General features: G+C 38.8%; 1 protein-coding gene across 4 annotated transcripts in view; it reads left to right on the forward strand.

Moving 5' to 3' along the window:
* slit3 (slit homolog 3 (Drosophila)) overlaps window positions 1-26,157 on the forward strand; it is a 252,796-nt gene that overhangs the window by 168,671 nt on the left and 57,968 nt on the right. For all 4 annotated transcript variants that reach the window (XM_044204612.1, XM_044204611.1, XM_044204614.1 and 1 more), the window contains 8 exons: window positions 7,305-7,376; window positions 11,673-11,836; window positions 13,246-13,390; window positions 17,127-17,198; window positions 18,365-18,436; window positions 20,063-20,134; window positions 23,052-23,195; window positions 23,973-24,136. In XM_044204612.1, coding sequence (XP_044060547.1) covers window positions 7,305-7,376; window positions 11,673-11,836; window positions 13,246-13,390; window positions 17,127-17,198; window positions 18,365-18,436; window positions 20,063-20,134; window positions 23,052-23,195; window positions 23,973-24,136 — 905 coding nt within the window. The remainder of the gene's footprint in view (window positions 1-7,304; window positions 7,377-11,672; window positions 11,837-13,245; window positions 13,391-17,126; window positions 17,199-18,364; window positions 18,437-20,062; window positions 20,135-23,051; window positions 23,196-23,972; window positions 24,137-26,157) is intronic.

Here is a 26,157-nt window from a genome sequence, read left to right on the forward strand (position 1 = left end):
GAGACTATGAGCTCAAACTGTTTATTCAAAAGAAGTATTTGTACCATTGACTCCCGTCTCATAACTGTCTGCAAACCATATCTATTTTGTTCATACTCTCAGAAAGTAGAGTTGAATAAAAGCAGTTGGTGCAAAGATCAACACCATCAAGACGGCCAGCTGCCAGTTTTCTAACCAGTTAGGTCGTTGATTGCATTGACCTGGCATTCCTTATGATGAGTCACTGATGATGAGTCACTAGTAAGACACTGATAAAAACAATGTGTGTTTCTGGAATCTTCGATTTGCCCCATCAAAGATTTCTATATAATGTTTGCAATTATTAGAGGCAGTTTGATCAATCGTAGCAACAATGCAGTTGTAAGTAGGGTCATAAAATTGCTTTGTTGTGCTTTCAGTTAGTGGTTTCATTCCCACAATGGAGTATTGATTTGAGATTTCAAGAGTAGGTCCAAGTGCACTGGAAGCGTTTTCCCCAGGAGCTCTATCTAAAATGAGACATCAGCACTAGAAAAAGTCTGATATTCCAAGATAATTGCAGAAAATGAATATAAAGTTTAGTGTTTTTCCACTGGTAACAATGAAGTTTAGCCTCTGGTTTACAAAAACATAACACTTCTGTTAACTGGCTGCTCATATATTAGAACTGCTGGGGAAATTATCTTCAGATAGTAGTTGCTTTTCCAATAATGAATGCTCAACATTATTTAAATTAAGTTTTCAGTATTTAAATTATTTTTAAAATTCACACACTAGAAGAATAATTTATAAACTGGCAAAGACATTTAGATTTATCTGGAAAAGGATTACCAGCAACTGTGGAAGTCTGTCTGATACACTGTTCACCAGCCCTTTGCAGTATGAGTATTGTATAATCAGAAATTTAATAAAAGTACTTAACACTAAAATAACTATTCGATACTGTTACATAAAGGTACATTTTATGATACATTTTACATTGTGTTTGGTAATTCAGTCATCAGAGCTCTTCTTTCTCTCTTTTCCTTTTCACAGACCATAACTAATGTTAGTGATTACAAGAGAAAATAATCATATTGAACATGAAGTCAATATTGGTTGTAATCACAGTCATAAAGTTACATTGTTACGTTTTAGTGGCTGAGGTAATTCAGACATTCTGTCAGTGTATTGATCTGTGTCTGTTAAGGCTGATTGAGCATAATAGAGACTAATAGAAAATTCACTTTATTACACACACACACATGCAACGGCAGCTCAGACTTTGTGGAGTCAGACACAAATAGAAACAATATACAACTGAACAGAACTCAAGAACAGCCAGACAAACATAAATACAGCAAGATGCATGTGTCCTTTTTGTAGATTCATATCTAAAATTTCACATTTTTATTATTCCTAGATCTAATTATTCCTAATTATCTATTATTTATATGAAATTATATCTTTTAAGGTCATAAATTTATGACCTTGAACTTGAAGGTCACAGGGGTTTGGAGAGCATGTAGAATATTGCTTTTATAAACAAGAACTTTCATCTTGACCCACAGAAAAACATCACTGACTTCTTCTCACAGAAACCACCTTTTTTTACTTTTACACCACTTTTACACCACTTTTTGCTGGCATGCGGGATAGATCAGATATGTATTATGAAATATAACATATGCAACAATAAAATATATAACAGCGAAAAAGTTCATGGAATTCTGTATTTGATTTAGGTAATTTTAAAATTACATCAAATTCTGATAGGAATTATATACTGTATCTGTATCTTTCCAAACTTAACGCAGGTGATCACAATTTGCCCGTGTGCCAGCATTTTCTTTCTCTGTCGTTTCACAAGTAACAGACGGTCGGTCTTGTTCTTCCTGAAATGCAACATTTCTGCAGGGACTATGATGTATTTGCCATGTTTAAATACAACAAGGCATACACAAAGAAAGATACCAGTTAGGTGGAATATGTTGTTACTTTGATTTTACCACACGATCTAAATGCTGATAAAGATTACATGAAGTGTGTGTTCTCTCTCAAGTTGTCATGTGTCATACTCTGCACACAGTAATGTTGTCAAATACTAAAAAGCAAGCTCATTGTCAAAAGCTGTTTTGAAGTGTTTATTTATTATTTAAGGTATTTTTCATGCCTGGCTTAATATCCAGGATCGTAAAAGTAGAGCAGAAGATGTTTGGACCTCTGAAAATAGCCAGTTAACCCTCTTTATATGTATGTTTGGGTGTGTGTGTGTACGAGGGAGGAAAGATTGACAAATAAGGCTTTGACCTCAGTGTTTAGGCTGCAGCAAAGACACATATGATAACATCGCTCTCTTTCTCTCTCACACACACAGACACACCCTCATACACACACAAGCAGGCACAAACACAAGCGATAGCATCTCCTTGGTGGGTTGCCTCTAAAGAGTGTCCTCCATCACTGACTGCAGAGGCCTTTTACGGCAACAGAGAGACCACTGCATCGAAAACACACACACACACACACACACACACACACACACACATGCAGACACACACAAGCATGTACTGTACATGCTGACTCTAGAATACACACTAGAGCACACACAGACAAGCATGTATACGCCAGCAAACAGACACACATACACACACATTCAGGGATCATGGATGTATCCTGCAATACCACTGCAGCGGTCACTGCAGCCTATCTTAAATTAAAAAGGAAAAATAGAGCTGAATAGGCATTTTGTAATAGAAACATTGTGTGTCGCAAACAGTGTTGGACCAATCCTTGAGCTCTCTTTTACTGTGACTGCAAAAACAAAATGTGATTTTTTTTTTAACAGGCTTTTCTCTAATAATTAATCTGCAGAGCAGCAAGCTTCCAGTAAAATGTGGGCTCTATACATTGGCTAAACCTATATTAAAATCTATATACTGTATATGATTAGTTTAGTCTTTTAAGGACGTATATGAGAATATAAGAACAGTGAAAAAAACACTGTCCACCTTAAAATAAATGACAGAACAAAGACAAATCACTACTTTTGAAAAGGATTGTAAGAAAGTTGAGTCTTTTAATGGGCATTGTAACTGCACACTGTCCCATGCTATCCCATGTTAGAGATATTGACCGATGATCTTATGATGTACTGTACATACACAAGATTAAAGGCATAATCATTGCGATTGCCTTAGAACTCCCAGGGACCCAAGACACAAGAGTCTAACCTATAAATCATATATCTTTAACCCTGTTGGTCCACACAGCTGCAGTATACGAAGTAACATTAGCTGTAAAATCAGTTCTAAAAGCAGTCATAAGACACAGGAGTCAAAGGCTTGCGAAAAAATAAAGCTTTCTCACTCAAAGCATAACGTCACTTTGGAAACAGCTGCAACACAGGATGCTAATACACAGCACACAAAGTATTTTCCTAACCATATAACATCAGTTGTGAAACATTTGTAAATGGGACTGCGACTACACAGCCAATGTTCTGGTTTGCACTGTGTGATTTTGTGGTGGAAGTACAGTATGGTGTGTTGGGATCTGTCAAGGCTACAGGATTATAAAGTTTAGACTGACATAAGGTGGAGTGCAAAACCAGTGGAAAGTCCCCATCTGGACCAATCAGATACTTTACACTGTAAAAGTAAAGACTTGAATCAAATCTTGCAGAAATTCACAGGTGTACAGTATTCTGGCTATTTCCCTGTAGCTTATATCACTCAGTGCCAGCTCTAATCACACCATAAAAAGATCAGACATTTCTGTCAGTTTTAAAATGCACCCAAAATTTAAAAATGAGATGTTTCATCCCATCTGTATGTTTTTGGGCAAACAGAGGCAACTATAACACTTTTTAGTTGTTTATCATAGTCCTCTTTTGGTAAGGGGATTTCACTTTTACCAACTGGATCCACTATATCTTTGCAATATTAAACAGTGAACTTCCTGCAACAATTTCTCTCTTTGCCAAAATGCATATATTTTTTATGATCACCTCAAATCAAAGATATCTGCCATTTTTTAAGAGTGCAGCCATGGCCAGAGGCATGTAAAATGAGCTGGAAAAAAACGGCCACAATATAAAACATAGTTGTGGACTTCTAAATGATGTTTTTAGTGTTTATCTTGGCTTAAATCAGTCCAGTCACTACTTTATTAAGGCATAGAGATGTGGAGGGGGGTTGAACGGAGTGAGTGGGAGAATAACTGACAGGGAAATTGCAGAGGGAAATTATTGTTATTTCACAATTAAATTATATATACTGGGTGGAATCACCCCTGACAGGGCTGACCATAGCAGCACTCCTGATGTGTGTGTGTGTGTGTGTGTGTGTATGTGAGAGTGAGTGTGAAACTTAATCCGTCTACCAAGGCCACTGAGGCTATACTGGCAGGGAGGGGAATGTAGAAAGAGAATCGGAAGGAGAGAGAATTAAAGAGAAAGAAAAGTAGTAACATCAACAGAGTGAAACAAAAACAGTCTATTTTAAGTCTGAGTGGGTGTTAGTAAAAACACAGCAAACCACCGGTAATGACCCTATTTTGAACAGTTGTGACGACAATGTGTAAAACAAACCATCCTTGATTTTTGTCGGTGAAATACGAACACTCAGTGGTCACACTGTATGTTTAGGCACAAACATATTGCAGATGCTGTAAAAAAAATCCTCTCATCTTGAATTTGGGCCTGACCTTGTCCTTGTCGGAAAGCATTAAAAACACATTGTCAGACTTGAAAAATGAATGGTTTTCAGTTATAAAAAATGACCGCTCAGTCCTCATTCGTCCTGAAACAATGACTCTTTGAATACACAAGGTTTCGGGTGATATGTAAAGTAAACTAGCCCTATTTTCTATCCAGTGAAATTAATGATCCATGAAACTTGGGCAAAAACAAAGCAAAGGGTTGCACTGGCTTGTGTTGATATTGGCTCCTACAAGCCACCAGAAAATTTATACTGCAGTATAAATTTTAGAAATCCCTGGATTTCTCTCATTTACGCATGTTTTAATGTTGAATTTTTCCTGTAAATATTTTACTCAAGCCAACAGTCTCACAAGTTATAATGAGGGGACATTATTTTTGCAGTATATTGTTTTATTTCTGCCCAAATCAATCTGGAAATGTTTCTGTTTATTTTGATTATAAAATGAATAATACAAAGATCTGGCTGAAAACATATTTTAAAAATGTCACTTGCAGCTCAGAGTTTATCCATATACTGTATTGTTTTTATTTAATTATTGGCACATCTGGTGCATGATCAGTAGTTCATTTGCAGTTCATCTCCAAATTTTTTTCTTCACTTTCTAACTCTGGAAGCAATTTCTGATGACCTTGTTTACTGTAAACTTCAGTGGTCAGTGTCTTCTTGCATCAGGAAACAATATATTTTAGGGTGAAAATTGTTTTAAACCAGACTGCTACTTTTTTGGGGTGAAAATCAGTAAAAAATCCCAAAGACTGAACCTTATTTATAGCCTAAAGTTCCTCTAAGGATAATAACTGAAGTATTTGCTCTGTTTTTCACATGATGTTCATTGCACTATGACCACATAATGTAAGTTGTATGTGTTTGTCCAGTCTTGTGGGTTTCTTTTTTTTTTTTTTTTTTTTTTTTGCTGTATTGTCATTTTTATATGCATGTGTGCACTGCTTCAGTCATGAGGGACCTGCTTGTGATCTCATATATTTCCCCCACCCCGCGAGTGTTTTGTATATGCAGCTTTACCAGCTTGTACCAGTCTGTCAATGCGATCTCATCCCCCCTGTGGACTGCTTTGATGAAATAGTTGTCTTTTCTGCATTTTCTTTTCTCTGCTCTCATTTCTGTCTCCATTTCTGTACATGAAAACCACAGAGAATCAATAAGTGTTGTGTTTCTTCAACACACTGAGTGGGATTGCTTGTGTGTGCGTGTGTGTGTGTGTTGGGTTGTAATGACAATCAACCTTGTTTTTCATTCCACTTTAGGTCGATACTACATATGATACAGAGTGTAGTTTATGAGAGAGCTAATAGTAAGAGACAGCAGTGACCTGCTTATGAGTTAGAGGTGGAAGAAGCACAGATCTGGGATGTGTGTGTGTGTGTTCATATGTGTGTGTATCAATAAATAATGAGTTAAAACTATATGTGATGACTTGGCACAATTGCGGCACCCTGGACAGAAGGTCAGAATTTGCAAATGCAGTGTGTTGCAGTTTTGATGATGTTTGAAATGTACCAGCATTGCTTGTATAATTTTAATTCAAATCATGTCAATTTTATTCATATAACCCAGAATTACAAATTTGTCCTAGTGGGCTTTACAATCTCTACATCATACAAACCCCCCTATACTGAGACCTTCAGTTCAGATAAAGAAAAACTTTACTTTATCAGTAAAAAAGACAGGACAATAATGTATGTCATTAATAAATTAAAGAACTCTCCTGTGGTCATACGATTTTGTGCCAGTGTGCTCTCCAGTGCACCATAGATCCGATTAAGCAATTCTAAAAGTTCTTAAGTTAAGCTCAGTTATTGAACTAAATGTCTTTTTTGTCCATTCAATTTAGTTTTAACAGTTTTGTGAGTGTACAGTGATGTCTAACATTAAACAATACATAAATGTTTTTAAAAGTAAGTAAGTAAACTTTATTTATAAAGTGCTTTTCACAGAGATAAGTCACAATGTGCTTTACAAAAACATACAAGAAAGATATCATAGAAGATGAAGTGACCATCTGAGCCACATGAAGAAAGTAGACCAGTGGTTCCCAACCTTTTTGACTTGTGTCCCCTTAAACAAAGTAATATCTACTTGGGCCCCTTGTCATGGGTTTAATATGGTATGTATTGTCCTATGAGTGATTTTCCTTTCTCAGATTGTTTAATTCAAATAATTTTCCGGAACTTAAAGGGTTTAGTAATACTATACAGTATTTAACAAGAAAATATTACAGAAAAGCCTGAAAAAACATGCTTTGGTGTAGCAAAATATGTTTTTGATTCTTTGCTATTCTACTAGCCATCTCAGGACCCCCTGAGAATTCATTTTGCAACCCATTTGGGGTTTGGGAACCACTGGCATAGACAAAGGTTCTTGTAAACTTAGTTATTCAAGTATGACTCTAAAACAAAAGTCACCAAACTTGGAGATCTGTGGCAGTTCTCTGTGAGAGGCCAGGGAGAAGGTGACAAGGACTTGAACCTGCATTCTGGATAGAATTTAATTTGACTTACGTCAGAGTTTAAACCACCAGACCAATAAGTGGCACCAGGGTCTTATTTTTCTAACAATCTGTTTTTCTCTTTTCTGCCCTTTTTCTTCTGTTTCTTTGTCCAGCACCCTCAACAATAACAACATCACCCTCATCCCCCTGTCGAGCTTCAACCACATGCCCAAGCTGCGGACACTGTGAGTATAACACACAATCACAAACAGACACACACAGAAAACTACTAACATATACTACAGATGGTCACACACACGCACTCTGTGGTTGCACATACACATGCACAGAGATGCATTAGTGCCTACTTTCATACAAACTGAGTAAGTACAGAGACTGCACACACATAACTAATGTTCATTTTCATATACACACGCCACAAACACACACAGCATGGCAGCAGGGTCTGTGTGATCATCTAATCATGTCATAATAAGAGACCAACTCTTCTATTGTTTCATGACTGTGAATAATCATGTGGCCATTACGTACACACACACACACACACACACACACACACACACACACACACACACTAGTAATGGTAACCTCATTAATACCACAAGAAAGGGTTGTTTAGGCTCTAAAGTTCAATGTGCTTTGGTTCATTAGGAGAAACCTCCTATACTGATGTTACTGATGTGAGCACAGACACTAAGACACACACACACACACACACACACACACACACACACACACACACACACATGATCCAACATGAACCCCAGGCCAAGTCATCCTTTCTGATTCATTAGAATTGGGGTTTGATTTGTGTGTGTGTATGTGTCTTTTTATGTGTTTTTTCTGTATTTAGTTGTGTGAAGGAGATCTTATAGTTGCCAAGGCGATGGCACGACATCTCAAGGGAGACTACCCATAATCCAGTGGGACTGTCTGAGAGGCAGACCATTGGTTGCATTCCTGCTGGCCACACTGGGGTTTAATTACGCCAAACCAGCATGCATAGAATGGGATTTCCTCCCCAAATCATAATTTTTAAGAGGCACTTGTGTGGTCAAGCAGCCCTACTTAACATTCAGAAATGGGGATTTCTAAATACACAACCCATCTGAATACAAGCAGGATAATAATCGCAGATTTCTATTTATCTTTTATGAGCATTTTCTCTGTTCAACTTTTGAATGTCAGCATCCATCAACAGCCGATCACATGGCAAGGATTCTATATTTCCTGCATACTGCTGCAATGCTAGTGGCGATACGGCTTGAAATCAGCCTTTTAAAATTGGATTCCAGGCAGCAGCGCAGCTACACAGTTGCCAGCAGATTGAGTGCAGAGTTACCAATATCCAATATCTTTTAATCAGAAGCACTCGTCTGCTTCTGTTTTTTGTCAACACTGAGTGACTGTCTCCTCTGATTTCCTCGTTCGTCCTCTTCCTTTTTTCTCTCCTCCTCCTTCCTATGTGTGCATTCCACTTCACATTTGTTCTCTCTCTTTTTGCATCTTCCTCGCTTAGTCTAATCTCTCTTTTCAGCCTCTCCTATCATGTATTCTCTGTTTTTGCCATCATTGCACTCCTTTCATATTTCTCTGATATTCCTGTCACTCATGTCATTTTTCTCTTTGTGTTCTCCTTCCTTCTATCAGCTCCTTTTCTTGCTTCCTCTTTTTTTACTACCTACTTCTTCACCTTCAGTCTTCCTCTGTTTCCTCCTCTCCTCCCTTTTCTCTTCCTCCTCTTTTTCTTTCCACTCTTCATTTTTGTCCTTCTGTTCCTTCTGTTCATTTCTTAGTCCATACTCCTCCTCTTTGTCCCTTCTCCCACTCTACCTCTTCATCCTCCGCCTCCTTTTTGCTGCCTCCTCTGTATTAAATTTTGTGTCCGTTCTTCTTTGCCGCCCTCAGATCCCAGTATTGAATTTGCTGCTTTTATAAAAACGACTCATTCAATCAAATGTTTAGAGATGTCCCTGATTTGATTAGCGGGAAAGTTAGAGAAGTGTGTGTGTGTGTGTGTGTGTGTGTGTGTGTGTGTGTTTCAAAATGAAATGGCTTACCTCGCCTGCCATCTTAATCTATGATTTCTTCATACGGCTGCTTTAACATATATTTTTTCCTTCTATTCTTTTTTTGTAATATTCTTTAAATCCATTCATCTATCTCTCTGTCTTCTCCTTCTTCCTTTCTCTCTCTTTTTCTGCAGTGTCTATCTATTCTATTAGCAGTAATAATATCACCTCATGGTATCTCTCTTTCAGAAATTTGAACAAATGAAAATATTAGAACTCCCACTGCTTCTATCTGTGTGTGTGTGTGTGTGTGTGTGTGTGTGTGTGTGTGTGTGTGTGTGTGTGTGTGTGTGTGCTATTCACTGTACTAAAGATGTGCCCGGTGACCCTCTGGAGAAAATACTAAGGATAAACACACACACAGACAGACACACATACCAAACACACACATTCACAGAAGCACCATGCCCTTAGTCACCGCAACTAATAAGCACAACAAACGCTATCACTGACTTACAGCTACACACACACACATACATACACACAAACACAGCACTTTCTCCATACCCCCTGCCTCTTCCCATTCTCCCCTGTGTTTTAATCCTACTTGTCAGTAATTAAGGCTGAGCCGGGGGTGGGCTGGGACGTGCCTATCTCCAGGCAGGGGTTTGACTATAAACTGGATTTATAATGGGAGCGCGGTATTAAAACCCACTGCCCCCGCTGCTAGCATCAATGAGCCCATCTCTGTTCCATAACAGGATTTGTCCTCTGCTTTATTACAAAGGGAGGCCTGTCTTCTGAAAGGCTAGATATCCCGGCTGGCATATAATATGCTGACAAGACATTCTGCTGTTCATCCACCCTCCTTCGCCTCATCTCTCTCTCTCGTTCCCACTCTTTCTCTCTCTCTCTCTCTCTCTCTCTCTCTCTCTCTCTCTCTCTCTCTCTCTCTCTCTCTCTCTCGAGGTTTCAAATCCAGCCAGCGTAGCCCGTAGAGTCTCAGCTCTGTGAAACATCACCTGATGCGTTCTATATTCAGCAGTACCTTTTAATTAATGCTACAATTGAAATTTTAAAAGGCCATTAATGTGACGTTACATAATGTATAAGTTGGCAATGATCATTCTCATCAGCATCTTGTGTAAAAATGAGATTCAGTAATGTCACCTGATGACACACTTATCATTAAATTTACGTGCACTGTTGCAATGTCACATGTACAATGTTATGCAAAGTGCAGCATAATGCATTAAAAGATCGGCTCACACAATTTACAAAAAAACCCAACATATTTTCTCAGCTACATCTAGTAGTAAGTGTGAATTATAGCCATGGAGACAGTTTTGCTTTTTTGTCCTGGTTTTGAAATATCCATCTCTGAGATATGTGCATTGTGCATTTGTGTAAATGGAATTTTTTTGTCACTCATCAAAAATTACATTTAAAAAACCCAGTAACATCCCTCTCAGAAACAGCGTTCCAGTAACTCAGGATAATCGTCAGACCTCACTGCTAACAGGGATTGGCACTATCTTTCAAAGAAATAGTTCTAATAAAAACAGTTGTTTTTACGTGTTCTGTGAATTATCACAGGCAAAAAGGATGTTGACTGAGGAGGAGAACTTAGAGATAGATATCTGAAAACATGGCCACATAAACCCAAAACAAAATGTATGGCAATATACTACAGGAGGCATGTGAGAAAATATGCATTTTTGAAATTTTGTTGAACTGACCCTTTGAAACAAAATAAAATAGAAAATATTTGGGGGTCTGGAGTCCCAGGGATCAAAGATGCAGCCCATGTAATCAACAATTCCTATCACTCTTAGCTAGCCACTATGAAATCAAGCCAAAAGTGATAAAAAGATCTTTCTCAGTTTTGCTAAATTTTTTCACCTCATGCTCATTTTTTGATTCTGTTTCTCTCTTAATGTAATAATGTTCTTTCTGACATTCATTCTTTGTGTCCACTCTCTTCATGTCTGAATATTTCCTTTACCCTTTTCAGTCTCTTTTTCCAGAATCATAATCTTCTTCTTTCCCTGCTTTGTCTCTGTCTCTTTTCTGCCTCTCAGTCTGTCTGAATGGATTGTGATTTAGCCGTATGCGTCCTCCCTCTGAAGGGAGTCATATTGTCACAGACCTTGGGGAAATGAGAGCTGAGGATATTACTCTTTGCGTTTGTGTGTGAGTGCCTGTTTGTTTGTGTGTTTCACCTAAGCAACAGCCTCATGATCCTGGCCAAGGATGTAAGCTGTGTGAAAAATAGAACCTATTTGAATACAGACTCAAATACATTTGCTCTTACTGAGCTGATGGGCTCAGTTTAACTTCACAGACTTTTTGAGACTTTTGCCTCCAGAAGGTTAACATTTCAGATAGGATAATCAAGAGTTTATTGTGTTAATGTTTCTTGTTTGGGGTCTTATTTTAAACTAATGACAGTATTTAATTACACCCATTTTCCTAAAAATAACTCATCTGTTTCTCCATCTGTCTCAGGCGTCTGCACTCCAACAATCTCCACTGTGACTGTCACCTGTCCTGGCTCTCTGATTGGCTCAGAGCCAGGCGGGGCTTGGCTCCCTTCACCCAGTGCATGGTCCCTGCCCACATGAGGGGCCTCAATGTCCCAGATGTGCAGAAGAAGGATTTTGTCTGCAATGGTGAGCTTACATAAACACACATACACAAGATATTCAATTGAAATAACAAAGAGTATGGCTGAAGCACAGGAATTATTGTGGTATGCACTATTCCTCAAGTTATGATGTGACTCTTACTTAAGTGAAGGTGGTAATAAAAAAAGCCCTAACTTGGCATGTTGTTGGTTTTACCCAACTTTTTTTTTTTAAAATTGGCTGTGGAACAAAACCCATGAAAACATTTTTGAAGAAAAGCTGCCAGTTTTGGCTCCATTGCAGCTACATACAATTGACACATGAATTATAATACTACTTTTAAAATTGTGCCTTTAAAGTGATGTTTTTATTGTAATATTGACACAGAATTGACCTAGAGCTATTCAGCAATACAGATATAAATATGACATACAGCATGGACTCAAGAAGAAGTTCACGGTTGGATTTAGTGTTTAGTTTATTTGACAGTAGAGACTCTTTGACATAGAGGTACACAATACAGAGAATCTAATAAACATAAAGGCCATTATTACAGGCAGCATTGTTATCATCTTCAAACAGCTCTGCATTGAGTTTATAGCACTGAAAGAATTACACCATGTAGAGCGTGTAATCAGCCAAAAGGCCGGTATAAGAGCAGTAGTGTTATCAGCTGCAGATAGTATAGACACTGTTTATAGGCCTCTGATTCAGCTCTCTGTGCTAATAGACTGTCAGGCAGTGCTCTCTTTATTAGCCTTTAGCCTAATCTTTTCTGCCTACATACTCCACAGACATCCTTTTACCACACTTTTCTCCATTCCCGTCCCTTACTTTAGGTGTCAATAACAGATTCATTTCTCTTGTTCTTTCTTTACTTTCTTCACTTTCTTCACTCCCTTTTCCCCATCTTTCCTCATTTTCACCATTTATCCCTCTTCCATTCCTTCCTCCATTTCTTTTTCATGTTCCTGTCTATCTCCCGAAGTTCCTACCCTTCCATCCTCCTTTTCTCTCTTTCTGCATTCTGCTCATATCTAGCAATGTTTTTGTGTATATGCTGTGGCCAGATGATATTTAGTACTTAATGTTTCATACCAAAAATGTTTCCATGTTTCCCCCAAAGAATTTTATTCCTGGCAGGATGCAAATGCTTCTGAAATAACACAAAGGCCATCATGGGACACTGAAGCTGACACTAATCCCAATGAGAGAAACTTGGATAAAATGTATAAAAACATCACAAAGAATTTTAGGAATTAAACAGAAGCTAAAATTTGATTGCAGAATTTATGAGAGTGAATGTAGCTGCATGTATGGAGGAATCTCCTATTCTCTTCCTCATATTTGGCAGCAGACCAACAAAAACAATCTCATATTGAATAAAATTAAAGCCATCTCTGTTTGATGCTTTCAGAATCTGATATATTGCATCTGTATTTTGCTGTCTACAGGTCCAGCACAGACAGAGTCGAGGACTTGTGTTCCTCAGGTAGCTGTGTGTCCAGCCAGCTGCAGCTGTAACAACAACATAGTGGACTGTCGTCGTAAAGGCCTTACTGAAATACCAGCCAACCTCCCTGAGGGCATTGTGGAGATGTAAGCTTAATTTGACTTAAATGCAAGTCATTTTCAGTACGTGTATCATGCGCAGTATCAACATGTGTATCTTTCTCAATATTTCCACAGTCTCTTAACACTTGTATTTTTGCACACTTTGTCAGTATATTTTATCATGTTTGCCTATTTAAAACTGCATTCTGGCCACATACCCATGATGTGCCCATGTTCAGATCATCCATATTATCGATCATCATATCATATTATGCCTTGTTTTAGTACATTATTTGCTTGTGCACAAGAAAATCATGTGGTGATTTGCCTTTTTCTCCGTTATTATATTAATTTACCACAACAGGTTTTACTGTTAGTCAGGTTATATGCAAATGTGTGTATGTAAAATGGTTGAGATGTGATTCTAGTCTACTGAGGGAGACATTTTGAACTATTTATAAGATAAGAAAAGTAACAATCCACTTCTACTCTTCATAAGCCAGGGTTTGAACAAAAATTAAACTTATAATACTTAATCCAAACACACAACACGCACATCTAACCCGAAGTGTGAGTTTTGCAGTGGCATCTTGTTTTAGATTGCAGCAAAACTCTTTTTTTTTCTTCATACTCATACACTTTGCCTCCTCTTTCTCTTTTCCTTCTCCTTTCTGACTCGTAGACACATATTTAAACACACACACCCCCCCCACAGTGGGACGTGTTTGATATCCGTATTGATCGTTGTACCCTGTTTGTTTGTACAGAGGACAGCTGGTTGATTGCTCTGTGAGTAAGAAAGCAATTCTCCCCCGCAACGCTACACCGATACCACTATACCTCCCCAGCATAAGTAATAGATTCACACTCACATACATAACAATACACACACGCATATATGCAGACACACCAGTTTTGTTTGTTTTTGCGCAAACAAAGTACATAATTGGGCACAAATTACATGCACACACACATTCTAGGAGGGTCAAACACACACATACACATGCATTGTGATTGAGCCGCAGGCACCAAAACATATCTGAAGAAATCTCTAGGACACACACACACACATCCTTGTGAGGACCGTCATTGACATAATGCATTACCTAGCTCCTTCCCCTAACCTTAACCATCACAACTAAATGCCTAACCCTAACCCTACACCTAACCCTAACCTTAAAACCAAGACTTAACCTTCAAACAGCCCTTGAAGTTGTGAAGTTGTGAAGACCGGCCAGAATGTTCTCACTTTACAAAATTGTCCCCACTCTGTAGTTTAAAAAAATGTGTTCCAGTCCTCGCTATGTAGTACAAATACACACATACACACACACACACACACACACACACACACACACACACACACACACACACACACACACACACACACACACACACACACACACACAGTATTAGCATTGGATGAATTATAATAAATGTTGCTACTGCAGCCAGAAACAATAGAGTATAATAGGGTGATGTATTGTCAGTCCTCCAATAGGGACAAAGTCATCTTTCTGCATGCTAGTGGCAAGGATCACTGCCAAATGTGTGTGTGTGCGTGTGTGTATGAATGCAGCATGCAGCTGTGCACTTCCAAGTGTGTGTTGATCTGGCTCTTCAAGTCAAATATATTCATAAAGCAATTTAACAAAACAGGTTTGTCTCAAGGTGTTTAACTTCATTAGAACATCAACAGAGATGTGTTTGAGTAGGCTTTTATAAGTGTGTGTATGTGTGTGCACACTCAGCCCATTGTGAACATGCTCCCCTACCAAACCCGAAGCCTGTTTCAGTTGTCATCTGATCGCAGCCTCATCTTATAGATTTTTTTATATCTTTATATCTTAAATTGTCTTCTTTAATACATTTGTTGATATTGCGCCTTTAAGTGTCTTTGTGTCAACCTTGTTTTAACGACCCCAGATATAATTTGTTACCTGTTGTGTGTGCAGATTGTCTTTGTCAATATCTGTACATCCTTGATTTCCTTTGACCCTTTAGTAGTAGATAAGATGTTGTTGCTTGCCAGGGGCGTGAGGTGTGGCAATTTAGAAAGGGACATGAGCCAAGAAACAGGCACCTGTAAGGGTTTTGTTGTGTTCAAAGCCAGGACCACACAAGTGTTTCATTTTAAAAACACAGTTACAGGGTAGCAGTCATAAGTTCGGCAATAAATTCAACTAAATTGCATTTAATCCTGGCAAATGTGATCAAAACTTAGCTTTGTGTATACATTACATTGGTCGTATTAAGCTGTAAAGTGACTTACAGCGTTTAAAGGCAAATAGTGATAGATAGATAGATAGATAGATAGATAGATAGATATCAAGGGAAAGGAGTAAAGAAAGGAAAAGAGATGGATGGAGGGTGGAGGTCAAGAGCAAGACAGGGTGGGGGCTGAAGAGGAGGAGAGGAAGAAGAAGGGTGGATTGGTTCCCATTTATCATTCTGACAGCTGACCCTGTGGCTGGCCTTGGGACCTCACTGCATCCTCCTCTTCTCTGATTTTTCCTCTCCTCTCCCCTGCTGTCCACACTTTTCCACTCCTCTGATTTCTCTGTTGCTGTCCTCATTTCCCACTCCCCTTCTGTGATTTCTCTTCTCACCTTTTGTCTTCTCCTTTTCATCCTTTCTTTTTCTCTAATTCTCTGCTACACGCCTATGACTTTTTATTCCACTGTACTCTCATTTCCTCCTCTACCTCGTTTACTTTCCTTTCCTATTTCCTTCCCTCCTTTTTATCACAGCAACAAGGATACATGAATCATGCATGAGCTACATAGATGAATGCGTTGCCTAGACCATCAGGAGAGCAGAAACTAAACTATAGTACATTTCCCCAAACGTGGGCTTTGTGCCTAGTTCTGATGGATTCCCACATGATAATAGAGTAATACTACCAGTATGGTGTAATGAGTCTGCAGTCTTGGGGAGAAAGAGATGTAATAAATTCCCTTTGGCCCTTAGCCTGAAAATGCTGAGGAATCTAAAGTGTGCATAAATACAATCTGACTGAAACTAAAAAAGTGAGCGCTGTGGCTCCATCAAAGGAATTTATGAAAAAATTGAAATTATGATTGGAAATTGAAAGTTGTTACTGCTGCCAGTTATAGTTAAACCAATTGAACCATGTGCAAATTGTGCACTAAAACCTGTATTTCAGTGGGACTTGAGTGACAGCAAGTTTGATATAGCCAGTTAGCTAATTGTCATACTTTGCCACTGGAAAAATGTATGTATATAGCTGTAGCTCCTGAACACTTTGACCAGGGTCTTACTAAGCAAACAGGAAATGTGGTCAGCAGTCCAGGTTTTGGTTGCTGGATCACACTCTGATTCCCATGTAAGCTCATTACTACTGAGCTGCAAAATTCAACTCAACATTTCACACTAAGTGACCTTGACCAGCCCCTGCTGCAAAACACTGACCAACCTACAGAAATATTTTGTAGCTGTTAATTGGAACAGCCACCTTTTGAACTTTTTGTGCACTTGTGGTTGGCTGAGGTTGTGGGGTAAACAGTAAATTATTTCTCTATCCTTGGTGAAATTAAATATTGAAAGGAAAGAAAATTAACTTATCATCTTATGCTGACATGCTGATGTTGAAGTTGTATTCAATTTTTTTTCATTGTATGTTTTAGGGGTAATATGCTTTTCTAATTCAATTTTTGGTATTTTTTGAAGAGATTGTTAAAGATCATCTAACTCCCTCTTATTCTCACCCGCTCCCTTCTTTTTTGCTCTCTTATTTGCTCTCTCTTTCTGTCTCTCTCAGTCGTTTGGAGCAGAACTTGATTAAAAGTGTCCCTGCAGGAGCCTTTTCTGCCTACAAGAAGCTCAAGAGGATGTAAGTCTGTCTGGATAAAACTACGTACACACTCTCAAGCACACACACACACACACAAATGCATGTGGAATCACACAAGTTGGCAAGCATGCAAACATGCACTGATATGCATAAACATGACTAAGCTCACAAGACTGTAGCAGCAACCTTCTTTTACTGGCACCACACAGGGATGCGATATTTTAATTATTTATTTAATTCTCATTTAAATGAATCTGCATAACACTGAGTAAGTTTCATGTGCATTCACTCCTAAATCATTAATGTAGACAGAAAATAAAGCAGACCCAGTATGGAACCTTGGGGCACTCAAACCAGCACAAGCTGAGCCCATTGGCTTTCACATGAGTTTTAGCTAAGATATCATAACCAAGGTATTGCTTGGTCAGACATTCATATGTTAATAAACCTCAGCTTTAGCAAGGCATGATGAACTGTGTCAAAGGTTGTAAACAAATCAATAAATAAGGCTGGATGGCCCTGGCTCCTGTTTAGTTCTTCAGTAATATCATTCACAATCTTCATAGCAGCAGTAATCATACTATATGCTTTCTAGATTGAAACTACAAACAAGGCTTTCACATCATCACTAGAAGTTTTTCACAGATTTTAACCAGCACTGACAACTTAGACATATCGTAATGTAAATATTTTGAGATATGGCCCCTTCTTTTAAGGGTCATATTGGCTGGCCCCATTGTCTTAGAAATGTGGTTAGCAAACAGGGAAAAGATATAAAGCTCACAGACATAAAGCTCACTGGTGAAAAATGTCCTTATCATGCAAATGCCCAAAAATGCCAGACTTGCAGACTTGGTTGTAAGGTTATCCACCTAATCCACCCACACACACGCACGCACAAGTTTTAACCTCCACAGAAGTGTTAAATAATATATCTTACAGCGGTGAAAGTGAATGACATGGACTGCACTTAACATGCCACTGCTTCCAGTTTCTCTCTCTCTCTCTCTCTCTCTCTGTCTCTCATTTACTTACATATTCAGCCCTTACTTTTTTTTTTTACTCCTGTCCCCTTCCCTTGACCTCTGCTGATGTATTCTGTCATGATCATTTGTCAGACAGTTCTAGGACATTCACACAGAATGAACCCCATTACTGTGTATTACAGTAATGTACGTATTCCCTCTCTCTCTCTCTCCCCCCAGTGACTTGAGTAAGAACCAGATTTCTGACATTGCTGCTGATGCTTTCAGCGGCCTTCGGTCACTCACCTCACTGTAAGTATGACACAGGTACATGCATAGACACACAAAGGCATGTGCACACACACACATATCCAGACAGGAAAGTAATTGAGTTTCCAGACATTTAGCAAATAGAAATGTTGTTGCTGTTGATGTTGACAACTGGACCACAATGCTGCGGTGTGTGCATATGTGCTGTATGTGTGTCTTTGCATTTGCTTTTTGTGTGTGTGTGTGTGTGTGTGTAATTGTTCGTGTCTGTAATCACTGAGGGTGAATGTGATAAGAACATGAAGGACAGTTTAATTTGAATCAATCTGGAGCATGAAAATGAGACAGACAGACAGACATGAAGGGGCAGACAAGGTGAACTCTGGGTGTTAAAACTGAACACACACACACACACACACACACACACACACACACACACACAACACACAGCCGAGTCAGTTGAACAATAATGGCACTGAGAGGCACGACTTCTGCAGTAGAGGCCAGCTGAGGCGTGATGTAGTAAAATATAAAATTGTTCAAGTGAATTAAATGGTTGAAACTGCAATTGGAAGCACATCTCAAACATAATTTCAGTTTTTGACAATCAAATGAGATAACTGGTCCAACAGTGTGCTTAGTGAGAAAAACTTTAGTGCTGAAATAGTTTTTATAATCTGACAAAAAAGTTTGAAATTATACTGCACTGGAAACAGACAACTTTACTTTGTGTCTTTGATTGTAACACTCCCTTAGTTCTTGTTCCTACAATAGTTTTTCCAACTCTGTGAGCATGATGGCTTTTTCAATCCCGTCTTCCCCGCCTTTAGGAGAGCTGAATATTAGTGGAATTTTATGGAAGATGGGTTGGTCAAGGAAATACAGTAATAACAAAGGACATCTTGGTTTACTGTATCATTTCTAATGGTTTTGTATTAAAGTGTCGATGACCAGTGAAAACCATCTATCTTCAAATTTTGTGATTTAATGACTGAAGTTTTCCTTTATAAAATAAACCCCCTGAAACCTTTTTCTTAGCTAATGAAGTTGACATTTTGGAGATACATGGTTTTCACAGGACATCGACTAAAGCATTATTACTTCTTGATTTACAGGCTGTTTTCACTTGAGTCACCTTCCTATGACAGCAATTGTCATGACATACTGACAAACAATTTAACATAGGCATCAAACTTTGCTATCTAATGACAGCATTTGATTTAAATGTACACATATTTTGCAAAACCAAATCCACCACTTCATATTGGACCATAATATTCAACAGTCCTATAGTTAGGCTAAGAATATGAAAGGATAATGCTGTAAATTACACTAAATATGACTCAGGGTTGCAATTGTCAGAGAGGCCAACTGTGAAGGGGTATTGGTTGAATCCTCAAAACAGCATCATCAAAACTGCAAAAGTGTCCTGAAAAAAGACAGTATCAACTACTTATTCACTGCATGCTCTTCCTCATAACAGCAACTTAAAGATTAAAACAAAAAATCCCCAAAATACACTTTAGTGAGATAAAACACCATAAGATGCCACAACTTGTGGATATAGAGCATTTTACTGTGCTTCACGGCCGGCTTCACACCGCATAAGTCTTAACGTGTAAGGACAGCCTTGTACCTAAATGATGATGTTTTGTCTGTCCTGTGCAGGGTGTTGTATGGCAACAAGATCACAGAGCTGCCCAAGGGATTGTTTGATGGACTGGTTTCCCTGCAGCTACTGTAAGTACTGTCTGTGTGGTCTGTTGTTATATGTGTACCTGTGTGTATGTGTGTGGTCCCCCCAGAAACAAAGAAATACATTATTCAGTAAACAAAAGAATATCACACTTAAACACGGGATGAACTACCCAGGAAACACTGCATTGTCGTGGCTTTGTGACAGTCTGGTCCAAAATTCATTTCAGCTACAGTTTCTTTAGAAAACGGTCTGGACCAAGAGGCAAACAATAAACATGTGAAATATAAAATGAAGAACAGCCTACACACCCAAAAAGCCTTATCACAGGTGATTTATCAGCAAGGAACATAACTGCTGTGTGGCATAATTTATAGTATGGGACTGATGTTTTGTGTGGAAACAAATCAGTACCTCAAGATCTTTTTCAGTCAAAGTTTGTGTAAACTGATATGGAAAAGTACTTACAGCATTCTCACGTTAATTCCAACATAAAATAGTATCCTTTAAAAAGTATCAGACTTTACTTGCAGTGTCCCTCAATCTTGCCATTATGTTGGCTCCAATTGGAGCATCATAATTGTACGTAGTTTTGGCTGTATTTGTGTTTAGTATTGTACTCAATTTTCTGTGATTAAGATGATTTGGTGGCTCTGTACTATGCTCACAGCTAAGGCCAACGTTATAGGCCCTTATTGCTTCAATATACGGTATGGTGGTAATTTTATGTGGAAGAGCAAATCTTGGTAATCATCACTATAGCACAGTGGCAGCTATAGTAGAATCCCCTCTGCATACTTTAACCCTCCGTCTGTCCTGCACCGTGTGTGCATACAGAAAAGTCTTTCTTAATGATCATGAACCAAATTGGTGCAATGTAATAAAAACTGAAATCTCCCATAGTTCTTCTAACATTTAGTGTCTGCTATGAGGAAAACTATTAACTCTGAATAATTCCTCATGGGCACAGGTTCAAACTGCAGCAGTGGTTCAGCATGCAGTAAGAATTCTGACTCCTATAATGTCTACATTGGTACTGTATGTAGCATATGGTCCTCGCAAATGCCGCAGTCCACTGCAGAAACAGCTAATGTTCTGGGCTTTTCCATCGTAAAGTGAAGCGAAGCAAAGAGAATGAGGATGAGTGACTCTAACCCACAAACACCTTTTACAGGCTTAGGAGGATCATTGGGATGCATGGTGCATAGTCAGACACAGAGAGAAAGAAGGGGGGATGGATGAATAGATAAATTAATGGATGGAGAGGGAAAGATGGAAGAAAGACAGTCATAAGGAAGAAGGCAGATATGGAGAAACATTTAAATGCAGATAAGATTAGAAAAGAGAGAGAAGAAAACCAGAGAGAGAAATGAAATTTGTGTTTTTGTGTCAACCTATGTATAACATGACATCATTAACATTTAATATCCCCTGGAAAAGCATTTCCCTCAGACTTGTCATGATGCTGCTGTCATAAAATGTTAAACACTGAATGTTTTATCATTGTTTCTAGATGCACGTCATCCCTTAATATGATAATTCAAGACTTGTTTCTGTCCATTTGTGACTGCTTCAATCAATGAATAAATAAAGTACTGATTGGCTAGTAAATATTCATGTCTTGCCACATCATTGGTCAATCCCACAAAGACACTACCTGTGGGTGTTGGCACTCGCTCAACAGGTGTAGGGAGGGAATATGTCTTTTAATATTTTGCTTCTGACAGAAGAAAACCTCTCATCTGTAAAAAGTCGGGGAGTTTGTCAGAAATTTCAAGATGCTGTTATTCTCCCATATAGTGTAATAATTATAAATTATATATTAACGTTCACTGGTGAATCAAGCAGCATGTCAACCTTCCATGACAAAGATGTGTTTATTGCTTTGTATAGCTACCGGTCTGCTGTTTATATCGTCTGCGCTGCTTTGTTTTACTGGTGCAGTTTCAAGTAATTAGTTCCCCCAGTGAGCTGCCTAATGAGGTGTGGATATGTCGCAGAGCAGCATGTGTGTGCGTATCTGCCTGTGTGTGCGCATATGTGTGTGTGTATGTATAAGTGGGTTGTGCCTATATAGGCGCTCAGTAGGATGACTTGAGATGATTAAGCTGAGCTGCTGTAGCAAGCACTGAGTTAGTCACCTGTCAGACAAAGAAAGAAAGGAGAAAGAGAGTAGAGTGAGAGAGGGACAAAGAAACAAAGAATGAAAGAAAAGACAGAGAGAAAAAGTGTTTGTGTGATAAAAGAGCGAAAGGATTGAGACTGAGACAGACAAGAAGTGAAAAAAGAAAGTACAGGTAAAAGCTGTCAACTTGGCTATATTAGCTAATGAAGTGCAGGTATGAAAGGACAGACAGATGGAGGAAAGGGTGGAGGTGCAAACCTTTCATTTACCTAATCCCTCTATCACATTTCCCATTTCCCTTTCTCTCTCTCTTCCATTTTGGCTGTCAGCCTCTTTCACTTAATTGTATATCTGTATTGCTCCAAGTTAAACTTTTTCCTTTTCCCTTCGCTGTCTCACTCCATTATTTCCTCCATCCCATCTCCATTTTTCTATCTTTTCTCTTCCTCCTTCCTTTTCCCTTAACCATCTGTCTCTCCCATCAAAACATGATATTACACTTCCACCCAACAGTAGATATTCCCGTCCTGCTCCAGAAGAAAATATATAAAACTGCAATTTTTAGATTTATGTGTCACGGCCAGAAAAAATATAATCATGACTGTGTGGAAAGGGTTGGAGGGGCTATAGGGAGGGACAGGGGAAAACATAGTGAGAAAAAGAGGATGGGGGAGAAAAAGTAGCAGTAGAGATGCATCTGAGAAAAATAAAGTATCTCGTTGTCTGCATATGCATTTTATCTTTTGTTTGTGTAGTGCACAGAGATATTAAAGCTAAATGAGTAAAACAAATACAGATAAACAACAAATGCTGAATGGCTCTTCCTTGTGTTTCAGGCTGCTGAATGCCAACAAAATTAACTGTTTGAGAGTCAACACCTTCCAAGACCTACAGAACCTCAACCTGCTGTCGCTGTACGACAACAAACTGCAAACAATCAGCAAAGGACTGTTCACCCCTCTGCGCTCCATCAAGACTCTGTAAGTATAGTAAGGTTTTGAGGAATTTTTCAGAAACCCAGGTGTCTTAACTAGAGCTGCAACAATTAGTTGATTAATAGATAGCTATTTAGATAATTGTTTTTCATTCAAAAATGCCAAATGTTTTCTGGTCCCAGCTTCTGAATTGTGACAGTTTGCTGTTTTTCTTTGTCATATATGACAGAAAATCGAATATCTTAAGGTTTTAGACTGGTAGTTCACTGTGGCCTCTGAGAAAATGATTAAACGATTAAAAGATTAATGGATGTTTAAACATGATTATCCAGACAGACAGAGGAGAAAGGCCAACATACTTAGGACTATGTTTAGATCACTTGTTAATCAAGCAATGTGTACAGACGTTAACCTCTTTTTCCTGACGTTTTCTTTTGATTAATTGAAAGTATCTGTATCTGGTGCTCTTTCTTTTCTCTGGTTAATCAATGAAGGCTGTTGGTGTTAATGATAACTGTACAGTTCTAACCACTGTTTCTGCTGCTTGAAACAAAAAAATACCTCCCTTCCTATATGCTAAAGGATTTTCCCCAAAATAAGATGTAGCAGACACCAGCAGTTTAGAGCAACAAATGTAAAAGCTTTGATGGGTTTTGGTTCAATCAGTCAGCAATGAGAAGAGTTGCAAAAGGTTGCCTAGTGTTACTAAAACACATGACAACAGAGGCAACTGTAGTAACTGTGCTGCACTCTTCTTTTCCCATTCACATGACAAACCCATCATTCCCTCTCTCTCTCTCTCTCTCTCTCTCTCTCTCTCAGCCATCTGGCCCAGAATCCCTTTATGTGTGACTGTCACCTGAAGTGGCTGGCAGACTACCTGTTTGACAACCCTATTGAGACCAGTGGAGCGCGCTGCAGCCACCCCAGAAGGCTGGCTAACAAACGCATCAGCCAGGTTAAAGGCAAGAAGTTCAGGTGCACAGGTAGGAGATGAGCTCACACACTCCTGACACTCCTGAACACACACATACAAACACAAGCAAACACGCAGGGAGTCACCTCTGAAGGTTAATAAATAATGTCAAGATTCACAAGTAAAACATATGTTATTGCATACAGTACAAAAACACACGTTGGTTAATGTGTGCAATTAGAAACTGAAATTGATATGCGTTTACTAAAACACACACACAAGCATTCACATACAGTCTTTATCTCTCTCTGTGGTAGTATTGTATTACTGTTGTTTCCTTTGATATGAGCCATGGGTCTCACTAATTACAACACAGACCAATTCAGTATATTGAAGCACCACAATAACTAACTCAGCTGGGACTGGTCATAGACTGTGATCGCCCACTTGTGTGAGCGTGTGAATGAGCGTGTATCTGTGTATGACTGTATACACTTCACATCCTCAGTGCCTCTCTGCAGTGGTTCTTCACATTGTTTTCTTCCATCTTAAATATTATGCCTTTTTATGGATTGCTGGAAAATGAATTTTTAAAATCCCCTTACAGACATTTTACAAACTATTTAAATTGTGCTAGAATGGTGGTTGTAAGCAAATCATTGGTTTACAAGGCATAATAGTAGGGGACCTCAGCATTAGTTCCAGCAGTTGCTTTAACCTTATACTTGGGATTGTGGGATTGTGCTAAGAAAAGGTGATCATGTAACAGAATTATCAGAAAAGATTCAAGCATTTTTATGATTTGATGTAAGGGTATCCTGTGTTTGTTTTACAATGAGCAACAAAGTGGGTTGTACAACAGCAGGTATTTCACTCATGTTGTCAAGTAGTCACCTTCTGTCACAGATGTTTTGTTTTATTAGGAGGGTGAAACCTAAAGAAAAAACATAACCACAAACCTATAATGATAAAACAGAAAGCACGCAAAATATTTGGATATAGATTTTTCAAGCATTAAAACAATTGTTTCCATCACAGTCATCTTAGTTACATCAGTCTGTTACAAAAGTGTGCCTGTTAGACTGACCATTTGGTGACATGAGATTTTCACCCCTCCTGTTCTCTAAAATGGTGTGTCCCAGCCTAAATTGGGCACACAATAATAATAGCATAACCAATACTATTAAATGATGAAGGCTTTTATCCAAAGTGCTTTGCAGTATCGTGAGCATGTTGCACATTTTTAGCATGGAAGGTCTCAGTGGTAAGCAAGTCCCTAATGTTAGTGCTCTGCCCATGGAGCTAATCATTAGATTACAAATGCTCCTAAAGCTGGTTATGGCGGTCCTCTTTGCTTCAGCCCTTCCTGTCTGCAGTCCCATGCCTCTCCTTGCATCTCCTCTTCCTCTCTGGACCTGTGTGGACATTTTTGCTATTGGTGGGCAGTTCTCTGGTCCCATCCCCTTCCTGTGTGGATCTGCAGCTGTCTGTTGCCTCTCCTATCCTGTATGGACCCTGCCCCCTGACTGATTGGTGCAGCTCTCTGTTGCCCCACCTTCCTCCTGTGTGGACCTGCATTCTGATTGGTTCGTGCAGCTGTCTCTTGTGCTTGATCTAACCATGTGGCCCCGCCTACTGTGACATCACATGGTTCCGTCAAGCGCCAGGGACCGCCGAGCACACACCCACCTGCCTCTCCCAGCCAATCACACACCTTGGAGCAAAATTTAAGGGCTTAATAATTTACCTCTGTTTGTTTGCATTTATGTGTAGGGCTTCTGATACATGGGACTATAACTGTGGTTGAAATAAATGGACATCACTGAGCCATAGACAAGTAATCTAACATCAAAATATTTTGATCAGTGATAAATATCAATCATTTAAGCCATTCAGAAACATCCATATCCACCATGAATGCTCAACTGCAAGCATAAATCCAAGCTTAATTTTCTCAACAGACTCTCCTACGTGTTATTTGGGGTGGGACTGAACTCTCATTCAGGATTCTTTTTATATTATTGTTTATATTAATGCATGGTGAAATAATACATTCTGCAAGAGAGAGGGACACTGCTTGGCTACGACACA

This window comes from Siniperca chuatsi, linkage group LG8, assembly GCF_020085105.1.
Source record: "Siniperca chuatsi isolate FFG_IHB_CAS linkage group LG8, ASM2008510v1, whole genome shotgun sequence".
NCBI classification, from domain to species: Eukaryota; Metazoa; Chordata; class Actinopteri; order Centrarchiformes; family Sinipercidae; genus Siniperca; species Siniperca chuatsi.